Genomic DNA, 13088 nt, shown 5'->3' on the forward strand with positions numbered 1-13088 from the left:
AAAACAATTTGCTCCTTAGTCTAAAAGGCTTTCATACCAAAACTGTTCAAAAACATGTGTGGTCAACAGTAAAGCCTATATATTCCCCTTTCTAGGCAAAACGTAAGAACTTAGAAATAACCTTTTACTCAGACTTCTACAAATATCCTTATCTGGTATACAGATCCAAGGGTGGTATTTAGTCTACAACAAAAGAAGTGAACAAAATATTTCCTGGTTCAATATTCATCATTACATGACACCTGACATGTATTCCTAACATTTAGCTAAAGAACAGAGAGTCCTATTATAGATGAAGTTGACTGTTTAATTTCAAGGAATCACTTAAGGAAGTATATTGTCTACATGTACCTCTAAGTTCAACTATCTACAATCCTGAGATACTGAATTATTTTCTCATTTTCAGAAATTTATCGACTAATTCTCCAAATTCCCTTCAATCTATTAAGAGTCTATGAGACTTAAAATTCACTTCACATCTATGCTGTGATTTGTTAATATTATAATTTTTAAAAATAAAGAAATTTTTAAGTTCCTACCATCCTCAGTCCTCGGCTGCTGAGGGAACATGTAGTTAGTAAGCACCATTTTCTGGGTCTCTGAATCAGTCTCTTTTTGAAGAGGTATCAGGGGTTTGGACTAGGGAAAGAAAATAAATGTTTAATTTTCAATAATCCTAAAGCAAATACATATCCAGCAATTCTTCTGAATAAGTACTCATCATTTTTTCTATAAAGTACCAATGTGTAGATTACAAAAGCAAGATTATATATACATAAAAAAAAACTTTTAGGCACTGATCTGAAACTTGTAAGGATCTTAAAAAAACAAACAAATAAACAAACAACCATTTAGTTTTTAGTGTAAAACAAAACCCATGCTGTACTGCAATTATCACTGGTTATCAATACAATTTTAAAACATTTCCAATACCAAGTATATCCACAGTCCAATAATTACTTATCACAGTGATTTAATAAAGCTATAAAATAAGCCTTTCCATTTTACATTATTGTGCCCCCTTTATGTTATCCTCCCCCTTTGGAAAGAGGCTTTTAAGGAAATAATTTAGAAGGTTTAGTCCAGTTATCTGCAGATTAATTCTAGCTGAAAAGAGAGTACTTAAAACAAATACGAAGTTGTAACCTGCTTCTCTCTTCTCCCTGTCTCCTGTCTACCTTAATGATACCACAAGTTACTCAGTGGTGAAACTATAAATCCATCATTTTGGACCTCTTTTTTTCTTAAGACTTCTTTCCTAACTGGTTATAAAGTGATTTCAATTTATTCTTAAGAAAACTAGTAACTTTAGCCATCATTTTAACTTAAAATCCTACCAATCCAAGCCTTAGTCAACTCTAAATAGGGAGGGAACTACCCAATCTCTCCCTCACCTGCCACCCTACCAAATAAATCTTTAGACTTTTGTGAAAATTTTGCAGCTAGCTAGTTCCATCCAATAATCTTACTCCCAGTCAAATATTTTCCTCCATGCCTCTCAATTTTTCTTGGTAAACAAAATGCCCTGCATCTCAAACATCTTCACTGAAAACTTTCCTTGATCTCCTCAGGTAACAGAAATGGTAGATCTATTCCTTTCCCAAACACAGTGCTCTCCTTAAGTCTTCTCAAATGCAGGGGTGCTTATTCTCCCATAGCTCATAAACCCTGGGTTGGAGGGTAGATTCAGAGCTTACAAATACTGTGAGATCATCACTTGTATCTCTTCAAGTGTAAATAACTGTTCTTTTGTGGGATAGTCAATTGTGCCTCTACCATTCTGAATTCTGCCTCTTTCATTCTCTCCTTTCCTAATTATCTACTGACCTTCCGGCAGTATCCATCTATTCTTGATTCTTTTATGACAAATCTTTCCACAGTCATGGATAATTCAACAGATATAAAATGTAAATGACATGGTCATGCTCTTAACCCACTGAAGTCTTAGGAGATGAGGAGTACGTGAGAAAGGGGAAAGCAGTCAACTTAGATGGACATAACAGAATTATTTAGAGGCTTTTCAAAACTAATTACCCCAGGGTGCCTGGGTGGCCCATACAGTTAAATGCCTCCCTTTGGCTCAGATCATGATCCCAGGATCCTGGGATTGAGCCCCGCGTCTGCTCTGCAGAGTCTGCTTCTCCCTCTCCTTCTGATGCTGTTCCTGCTAATGTTCTCTCTCTCAAATAAATAAATAAAATCTTTAAAGCAAACAAATAACAAATCACCCTTGAAATAATTCTAAAATTAACTATGTTAATAACTGTAAAATTCTATAAATATATTAAAATGCATTAATTGTACACTTTAAAATGCGTGAATTTTATGGTATGTGAATTATATTTCAACACAGATGTTATAAGAAAACTAATTATCTGTTAATTATGGAGTACAAAGTCAGAAAAAGAAATTGATAACTATTTACCAGTCTCTCCATTCCCTAAAACATCTAACTCCAGTGATCTCTATTCCCGTTTCTTTTTAAAAATTTATTATTATTTTTTGTAACCTCTACACCCAACATGGGGCTTGAACTTATGACCCGGAGATCAAAACCTTTGCCATAATTCCCACAATATATCCAATAAATATTCATCCTCTGAAATTTGGAATCACAACAAATATTTACTTATATTTGGCCTTTATATGCCAAAGTACTGACAGGCACCAGGTATACGATTACCAATTTAGGAGAGCTTACGATGTATGAAAGGTAAGACAGGTAAGAGCAAAATGAGACATTAAAACATGATTTAAGTACAGGTTAGAGAGGATACAGGGAGTAACAGAACCCATCAAAGGTGTTCATTTATCACAATCTCGAGTGATTAGGAAAGCACTCCTGAGAGAATGCCTTCCTACATGATGAATGGGCATTACCAGGTGAGAGGGGTGAACAATGTTCCAAGAGAGAACCCATTTGGGGATATGAAAATGAAGGTATAAGGGATAGAGATGAAGACAGGATGAGTGAGGTCTTGAAGGATACAGTATGGAGAAAGAAGTCATGAAATGGTTTTAAGTAGATTAGTGCTGGAACCAGATAAAAGGATCACTTGAAGTGTGGTTCAGAATGAAATCAGGGTGATATAAGATTGAAAGTGGTGCCAACACTGGAGGCAGAGACCAGTTAGGAATTTCAATAGTCCAAGTCAACACTGTCCAGCATAAATACAGAAGTGACACTAAAATGAGAACCAGAGATAATTTATAAATTTTTAGCAGCTACATGTTTTTAAAAAGCAAAAATAAGTTAAATTTTGATAATGCATTAAATTTAGCATATCCTGTATATCTAAAATATAATTTTGATGTGTGATCAAATAACAATTGCAAATGTGATATTTTATTTTCTTTGTTTATATTACATATACAAAATCCAGTGTACATTTTATGCTTAGAGCACATCTCAATTTGGACTACACTCATGACAGCAGTGCCTACTGTACTGGACAGTGCAGGTCTAAATAAAAGGTAATACACTATATGATGAACAGTAGTTAAGATTTATACATCCAAGTGGCACCTGAGTGGAGAGGGAAGGAGAAGTGGACTTCCTACAGGGCAGGGGCCCCAACATGGGACTCACTCACTGCCAGGACACTGAGATGATGACCTGAGGCAAAGGCAGATGCTTAACTGAGTCACTCAGGCACCCCTACGATTTTTTTTTAAGATTTATTAATTTATTTTAGAGAGAGTGTGCCAACGTGGGTGGGGGGAGGGGCAGAGGGAGAGGGAGAGAATATTAGGCAGAGCAACACCTGGGGCTCAATCTCATGTCCCTGAGATCAAATCAAGAGCTGGATGCTCAACTGAATTAGCTACAGGTGTCCCCACTACAATTTTTTTTTTTTTTTAAGTAATTAACAGATGTGGAACAAAGAGATGAAAATGAGAGAACATTGTAAATATGAAGAGATTGTCTTAGATACTAGATAATTTCACTAAAAGGAGTCATCTGGCATAATTTTCTGGTATTGATTTGCTGCAATAGTGCTATTATACTAAAAGTCTGAGCCCTTAATACCAGGAGCTATGTCTCATAACTCTAAGTATCTGGTATAGCCAGGGCCCAGCAATGTTCTGAGAATCCAGATGAAAAATTTCAAAACGTTTCATATTAAATATTCAATTAAGAGATCAGAAAATTAAGAGTTCCACATATATATGAACTGACACATTTAATGATGATGCAATAATCACTATGTTCAAGCTGTAATAAAAGCAAAGGTATCATCATTTCAGTATTTCCTTAACTTGCAGAACAAGGAAATACTACAATCTGATTCAAAAGTGTGGACTGACAACAGCTTAAGGCTTTTAGGATATTAATAAGAATTGGGTAAGAAAAAGGATCTTGGTTAAGAAGTCTGGAGAATCCTGAAGTGTAGACAAGTGGGTTTCTTTACTACAGCAACACATAAGGGTTGTTAATATAATTCAAAAGAGGATATAATACAGTCTCCCAAGCGAATTTAACTATGGAACTTAAGAAGTCTAGTGTATCCAAAACCCTGGGAAAATACAGCTTTAGATAAATATTGCTCAAGGTCAAATACTAAGCATTAAAAGGATCAGCAAACTGCATACTCTATGCTTAAAAAAAAATAATCAGTAAGAAATACCAAAGAATAGATATGGAAAAAAGATTTCCTCCTACTTACAGATAGTAAGTTAACCCCTATTTTGTTTTGAACCTAAAATTCAATACTTAGCCAATATTATACAGGAGATTTCTTCCCAATTAAACTAGAACGTTTACAACAATCTACATTGTGAATCCTAAGATTGAGACATTTCAAATTAAACTAAAAATATTTTGCCAAAGTTTTTCTCAGGTGAATGATAACTTTGCAAGGATAAAATACTAACATTTATTTCTAAGACCAAGGCAAATACAGAGAGACCTATCTATTAACTGTCCAAATGGAAACTTAACTAGAGTACTAAGATAGATGCACTGACCTGACCTTTTCGCCTCCCATGAATTGTAATACACTGAAATCAGTATTTCATTCCCAACGTTCCACTAAAACTATGTACTCTTCCCAGGGTCAGCAACTACTTCTACCTTAACACACCTAATGGCCAATTAGAAGTTCTCATCTACCCAAATCACTGGCAACATGTGGCACAGATGATCTTTCCTGAAGCACTTTCTTCAGATAATTCTCTGGATAACATACTCTCCTGGTTGGCTGGTCCTTCTTATTCTCCTTATGGTGCCACTCTCTTTCCTGTGCTTAGTCTTTGATCTTCTCTTCTTCTCTATCCTCTCTCCCTACTAATTTTATGCAGTTCTATGGTGTTAAATGGAACATCTGTAAAATACTGACTCCCAAATTTTATCTCCAGCCAATACCTGACATCCCTACATTTCTTCTCACCATCTCACTATCACAATAGTTGAAGGCAAGCAACACCTCCTTCTAAACTACTGCAACCGCCTCCTTACTAAACTTTCTCCTTCCAAAACAGAATATTCCACCAATAGCCTTACCACCTAACTATGGCCCATTCCTCACTCAAGTGTCAAAACGATCTTTTAAAAATGTTACCTCTCGCCATTCCCTGGCAAGAAATACTTCAACAGATTTCTATCTAATTCAGGGTAAAACCCCAGTTGGTTACTACAGCCTACAAGGTCCTATGTGATCTAATTATCGTTTTCCTCTCTGATCTAATCTTACTCAGTTCTCTTCCTTGCTCACTGTATTCCAGCCATCAAGGTTTTTATCTATTCCTCAGTTACAACAAGCTCATTCCAGTATTGGGAACTTTACTTTAATATTAACTTAACTTTATTAACTTTATTATTAACTTAACTTTAATATTTAAATGTACCTCCTTTTCCAACTCACTGCCCTAATCTATGCATGACTCACTCCTAATTTCCTGTGAGCATCTGCTCTACTGGTGCCCTTCCTTAGAGAAAGACACTTTATTCCTATATCACCCTATTTAAAACAGGATGTTTACTCTTGCCCTCCTATTCTTCTAATGCCTATCAGCTTCTGTTTTTCTTTGTAGCTCTGACATACTATTACATAATTACTTGTTTCTATCTCTTGAAAGTGTAATCTCAATAAAAATATGACTCTCTTTGTTTCACCAATATATCTCAAGCTCCCAAAGCAGTTCATGAACTATTGTAAGCCTTCAATAAATTTATTGAATAAATGTTTATCAATCAAAGGTAAGTCCAAGGAATAATTCTTAGTTCCTTAGAAACATTTAGGATGTGTGCAAGTTCTCCCTCTCACATCAGCCCAAGCTGCCTTCAAAAAGACAAGAACTCCTGCCACAGTTTTATTGTATTTTTTAAGATTTTACTTATTTATTTGTCAGAGAGAGAGCACAAGTAGCGGACAGAGCAGGCAGAGTGAGAAGCAGGGTCCCCAATGAGCAAGGAGCCCGACGTGGGGCTCAATCCCAGGACCCAGGATCATGACCCAAGCTGAGGGCACATGCTTAACCAACTGAGCCACCCAGGCATCCCTCTACCAGTTTTAAATTCTATCAGTTACATAATAATTATCTACTCCCTCTCATATTTTTAACCTCATTCTCTACATAGCCTCCTTGAACAACCTATAAAAATGTTCTCTAATACTAAAGGATTCCTTCTTAAATTGCCCCAAGCTACTGGTTTATGTTCCTCTCTTCTTTCTTATCCAGCCTTCTTAAAAGCTCAATCAACAACTGTATGCCTCCATTCTCTCATTTATTCATTCCTTAAATTGCATCAATTGGGTTTTTGTTCTAATGTATTCCTAAAACTACATTAGCTATAGTCAAAATTTGGCAAGAAATAATGTATATTTTCCAGATTTTATTTGAATTGACTCCCCAACAGCATGTATCCCATTACAACTTCTTCCTTAAAGCCAGCTACCTCATCCTTAACTTGAATCTACTATCATAAAGTTTTTCTTCCACCTCTATGGCCACCCTTTCTAAGTCTTGTAATCCACCTGTCACTTAAATGTTAGTAATAAATACATAAATAAACATATGAATGTTAGTTCCTCAGGATTCATCCATCCCTAACAACTAAATAAATAAATTTATAGACTCCCTTTTGAGAAAATAATAAAAGATATGAAACCACTCCCTAAAAAAAGTGATTAAGATGATGAGCTGAGCTCCTGTATCTTTTCTTGTGATGGAAAACTTTTGAAAAAATTTCTTAATAAAACAAACAAAATGAATAGGTCTATAATGTCCTGGAGAAAAGGAAATTGTGCCTTCAGGAGCAATACTGAGAAATCCCAGGAGGTTCGAAATTTAAAGAATGGACAAACCCAGAGCACAGAAATCACAGTCTAGAACAAAGTCGAGGAACCTGGGGGATCATGGCCACTAGAATTATTCTCTAGATGCCTACTCAGATATATCAAAGGTACTTCAAACTTAACATGCCTAATTGGAACTTAGTATCTTCCCATAAACCTATTTCTTTCTGTTGTGGTTCTTCATTTTGATTACCAGCGAGTCACTCCAGCTACATCTCTGAGGCTCATCTTTGCTTTTACTTCCTTTCTTCTCACACACGTGCATTCTTCATATATTCTACTGATGTGGCCTTTTAAGTTATGCCTTAAATATACCCACTCTTCCCTGGTCCTGTTATTACCTTACTTCAGCCAACATGTTCTACTGTCTTGAGTATGGCAATGCCCTCCAACCAGTCTCTTCTGCTTTCACACCTGGCACCATCACCCCTGCTAATCCATCTTTCACAGTGCAGTTCAAAAAGCTTTCTAAAAATAACAATCTGATCCTACTACTTGCTTGTTCATGTTATACTAGTTCACCTTCAACTACAGTAGGTTGACATGTATCAGAGGATCAATTCTTCCTCTTAAACTAGTGGCATATATAAATAACTGATTATAACCACGATGACCAAATGCCCAATTTGCCTGGGACATTCGCATTTTACACATGCTCTTTTGACAGAATTATCATAAAGCTCCTCTCACTCTCAAAAGTGTCCTAGGGGGCACCTAGGTGGCTCAGTGGGTTAGTCCTATGCCTTCAGCTAGAGTCATGATCTCAGGGTCCTGGGATCGAGCCCCACATCGGGTTCTCTGCTCAGCAGGGAGCCTGCTTCCCCCGTTCTCTCTGCCTACTTGTGATCTCCCTCTCTGGCAAATAAATAAAATCTTTTAAAAAATGTTTGGAAAAATAATAAATTAACTATTAAATTTCTATAGACATATGCCACAGAGGATCACTAAAAACTTAAAGAAGTTAGAGAATATCGAGTCTGATTTTTTTTTTAAGTTAGTAAGAAATCACCAGTTTATTGAATGAAAAACCCAACATCCACTCAGTCCTTCAAGCCCCACCCCTCTCTGGCCCAAGAGAGCAGCTCAGCCTAAAAAGACGCTCTGGACAACAGGGCTGAGCAGGGGCTAAGGGGCTGGAGGAGTTTGGGATGGTATGGAGAATGAGAAAAACACTTTTCGAAATGAAGTTTGAGTCTGATTTCTTAATCAATGTATCTTTTTACAGATTCAAGAGAAATTAGACAAGTCCAATAGGATTTATTGTTTTGAATCTACAGAAACTACACAGAAATATCTGTATCTCAGTATTTTCCAAGATTTTTCTTATATATATTTTAAAATGTACACCAGAGTATAACTGCTCTTAAATGAGCCCATGTAAATTATTATGCATAATCATTTAACACAATTGGAATTCCAGTAATTTACAAAATCAGAATGCCTACCTGATTATCTGAGAGCCACATAGCAGTCAATTGTTGCAGCTTTGTAAAGCTAAAGGGCAAATTCTTTAACCTGTGGGGAAAATACAAAATTAAAATAACAAATGTTAAAATGTAAGAGCAAAACCTAACGGTCTTCTAAATAATATTGTATTACTGAGTATGAAAATAGGAGAAAAAAATTTAATTTAGGAGAGAACCCAATATAGGTCTTTGACACAGATATGACAAAATACTATCCAGTTTAATAAGAATCACTTTAAAAATACAATTCTTCCACTGAATTAATTCAGCTAGGGGGAAAATGGATAATCTAATAAACCCCAAAAACTGTCTGCTAGGAAAAAATGTTAACCATCCCTACTTTAATGCAAATACAAGAACACATTAAGCATGTCTCATAATACTGCTCTGAATATTTTATTTGTACTACTACAGAAAGCCTTAGTGATAGTTTGTTATAAAAACTGTACTGTTCTATTTTTTCTTGTGAGCCAGGACTTTCATATTCCAAAGACTACTTAAACACTATAATGAATAAAAAACAAAGTGATATTAACAATTCATCAGAATGCCAAACTAGAACAGCACCTATTTAAAAAGAATGTCTACTTAAACCTTCTACCTTATTAATGCTTATCCACTCTGCTATGCCTAACTTCCAAGGCAATTTGCTAGAGCCTAGGGCTAGGGCTGTAGCTTTGGGGTACAAAGTATGGGAAGAAATGAGGACTGAATTTTTTAAAAACAGGCAGTGGTTATTCTAAAATAAAATGGAACAGTCTGAATACCCTAATTAGAAAACTGGGCTTACACTAAACCTCTACTTTACAAGCTAAATGAGTCATCTGAAATTTGGGTTTTAATTTTCTCCTCATAAAATAACAATACCTACAGTACTATTTCATAGTGTTGTTTTGAATACTTTGTAAGATGCTATGAAAGCATAAAGTAAAAATGCTCTATGAATGTTCTTTTATCATTATTAGTATCTTTACCTCAGGAAAAATTATGGACAGGTTGTTCTTAATTTAACATGATTCCAATTTAGTAATTCTAGTGATCTACTTGCTCTGCACCTTGACTGTGTTGCCCAAGCTATGTGAATGGGTGCCTAATCACGTCTCTGCTCCACTCAGCAGCAGTATTAAGGTGAAGATATGACTATAGGAATATAAAAGGTGACTATAAGCAAAGAACAGCTGCATAGCTCAAGCGATAAGTTGTATTGCTGAAGTCAACACAAAATTAACTATGGTAAATTACCACAGTATTAAAAACCACAGGTAAAATCAGGTCATTCTTTCAAATGAAAATTCTAAAAACAAAAAATATTGGGGCGCCTGGGTGGCTCAGTGGGTTAAGCCTCTGCCTTCGGCTCAGGTCATGATCTCAGGGTCCTGGGATCGAGCCCCGCATCGGGCTCTCTGCTCGGCAGGGAGCCTGTTCCTCCTCTCTCTCTTTGCCTACCTCTCTGCCTACTTGTAATCTCTGTCTGTCAAATAAATAAAATCTTTTAAAAAAAAGAAAAAACAAAAAATATGTAGGAAAAGAGCAACATGCATGCCGTTTTCTATCATATTATTTATAAAGAAACTTTAATTTTATCCAATCAATATTTTCTATAAATCAACATTATTACAAACCTATTGTCACTTAAATTGATGACTTTTAATTTTTGCATATCACCCATTTCCTCTGGAAGTGTCTCAAGTTTATTGGAATGGAGAAATAAGACAGTTATATTTTTCCAGCTTCCAATCTGAAGGAGAAACATAAAACTGGGGATCAAAATTCTGGCCTACTGCTTAATAGACAGAAGTAACATATCATTTATGAAAGTAATGAAAACATTCTTCTCATTTATAAAAGGAAACACATTTTCTCTTTTCAGTTACTAATTTCCATGTGTAAATAAAAGTATTCAAGTATCTCTGTAAATCAGTATATCTGATTGTTATTCAGAAAATAGATAACAGAGTTACATAATTATTTCTAAAGAAAACAGATAAAACCACACTGGACAGCTATAATGAATAATATAGAAAAAATTAAAAAAAGAAAATGCAAAGCAAATTTAAAATACAATACCTCTGGGGGTAACTGTTGTAAATAATTGTGATCTGCAGCAAAGGTTCTTATATTAGTAAGCTGTCCAACAGATGAAGGCAAAGCTTCAACTTCATTGAAGCTACAGTCCAGTTCTTCTATTGACACTAACCTAATTAATTAAAACAGAAAACACACATTATTTTTAAAGTTTCCTATACATAATCCGAAACTTAAGAATATATCAACATTTGAACTTGACTTCAACAAATCCAGAAAAACTCTTATTTCCACTAAACTTAATTTAACAATAAAAAATATGCCTACCTTTATTAAAAAACCTAGCCAACCTGTAACCAATTACTTATTTAAATGCTTATGGAATCTCCTTTAGCTGCTATTCATGCACTTATCTGGAAATATATGTGATTGAATGAAATACATACATACTATTTATAAACATAAATATATAAAGCTGAATGAAAGTAAAGTCTTCTAGTGATTCAGAAAAATCTTACCCTCCTATAGAGTCTGGCAGATACATTAACTGATTTTCATCTATTTTAAGAGTTGTTACATTCTTCAGTGAACCTATTTAAGGAAAGAAATAACACATAATTTTCCAGCTTGAACTAGAAGCAAGTCAAACAACAGTCAATGTGAGCACACATCAATCATACAGAATTTTCTTAATCAACCTATCTAAAAGAGAAACCAACCCAACCTCATTAATCTGTACTCCCTTACCCTGTATTTTCAACTTTTACCAATATATCACCTTTTAACATTAGTGTGTATTTATCTATTTTACTCCTGTTAGAATGCAAGCTTCATAAAAGGAGGGACTTCTGCCTGCTTTGTTCACAGACCTAGCGCTGCTCCTTAAAATAATGTCAAGGCACAAGTGAGCATAGGCAAGAAGGAATGGTAGGTGTATAAAATTCATAGGTATATGGTAAACTATTCTGTGTATTCTAAATGCTAAAACAATAAAAATGGAGTTTAATATAAAATTAAAACTGTTGAATAAGTTATAGTAGAATCTGCAAAATGTAGCCTGAGCTAAAACAGCTAAGTAATTCAATTAATAAAATACATAAAAATATTTTTTTGGTTTTTATGTTTAAACATCATGAAGATGGCAAGATTTATGTTTTTGGTTCTTGAATCAAAATAATTCATTTTCGGGCGCCTGGGTGGCTCAGTGGGTTAAGCCGCTGCCTTTGGCTCAGGTCATGATCTCAGGGTCCTGGGATCGAGTCCCGCATTGGGCTCTCTGCTCAGCAGGGAGCCTGCTTCCCTCTCTCTCTCTCTGCCTGCCTCTCCATCTACTTGTGATTTCTCTCTGTCAAATAAATAAAATCTTTTAAAAAAAAAAATAAATAATTCATTTTCCTTGAAGCATCATCAGACTAAAAGCAACTACAAATATAGAATCTCATGAAATTTGCTAACTGGTTTGTTTTCTCAACTTTGAGTCTAAAAGGGAGACTGAAAAAAAGATACTAGGTAAGGGCTATGAATAGGTATTATAGTTTAGATAAATCAACTTCTTTTTAAAGAGTTTAAATTTTAGTATAGTGATAAACATGACATTTCCTTAAAGAAAAATATAGTAATGTCAATCAAGATGTAAAATGTGTAACTGATCACATGAAACAATTCAACTAAGATCTGTGACTGGCAGTACAATAAAACTAGCTCATAACATATAAAATTTGATATATGAAAGCTTTAAATGAAACAATGGCAAAAATGTAATTTCTGAGATTTTACATTAGTAAAAAGGAATTACATGAATTAGAAAGCAATACAAACCAATAGTCTCAGGCAGTTGTTGAAGTGAATTGCTTGATAACAGGAGGTCTTGAAGGTTTTCACATGCTGAAATTCCTTCTTCAATCATTTCAATGTTATTTTTGGAAACATCCAAGTATGTGAGCTGTTTCAAACTACCGATAAACTGTAAGTAAAAAAAGGAAATCTAATGACTATATTAAGTGAATTTATGGCTAGTTTAGGTAATAAACTCAATACCAAGTTATAATTCACAATAAAATGTTTGTATGAGAGAAAAGATTCAATTTTTTATTAAAAGCTGTAAGTAATGTATTCAGTAATAAAGCTAAGAGTTCCTGCTAAGAGCCTAGCAGAGTGACAATGGCCATATACTTTTCTTTGGGAACTCAGCTGTCACCATTGGCTAGGGCAACAGAAGGTAACAGGATTCTTAGGTTCTTTGGGCATGGGAATAAATAAATGTCGGTCGTTAGGACAGAAACTACATGGAAAATAAACC

General features: G+C 34.9%; 1 protein-coding gene across 29 annotated transcripts in view; it reads right to left on the reverse strand.

Annotated features, from left to right (window-relative positions):
- The window catches only part of ERBIN (erbb2 interacting protein), a 128129-nt gene that overhangs the window by 36813 nt on the left and 78228 nt on the right, over nucleotides 1-13088 (reverse strand). For all 29 annotated transcript variants that reach the window (XM_082723024.1, XM_082723023.1, XM_082723041.1 and 26 more), the window contains 6 exons: nucleotides 12608-12752; nucleotides 11308-11380; nucleotides 10832-10961; nucleotides 10387-10502; nucleotides 8744-8813; nucleotides 540-639 (listed from right to left, as the gene is read on the reverse strand). In XM_082723024.1, the coding sequence (XP_082579150.1) occupies nucleotides 540-639; nucleotides 8744-8813; nucleotides 10387-10502; nucleotides 10832-10961; nucleotides 11308-11380; nucleotides 12608-12752 (634 nt within the window). The remainder of the gene's footprint in view (nucleotides 1-539; nucleotides 640-8743; nucleotides 8814-10386; nucleotides 10503-10831; nucleotides 10962-11307; nucleotides 11381-12607; nucleotides 12753-13088) is intronic.

The sequence above is a fragment of the Mustela nivalis genome (assembly GCF_964662115.1).
Source record: "Mustela nivalis genome assembly, chromosome: 3".
Classification (NCBI taxonomy): domain Eukaryota; kingdom Metazoa; phylum Chordata; class Mammalia; order Carnivora; family Mustelidae; genus Mustela; species Mustela nivalis.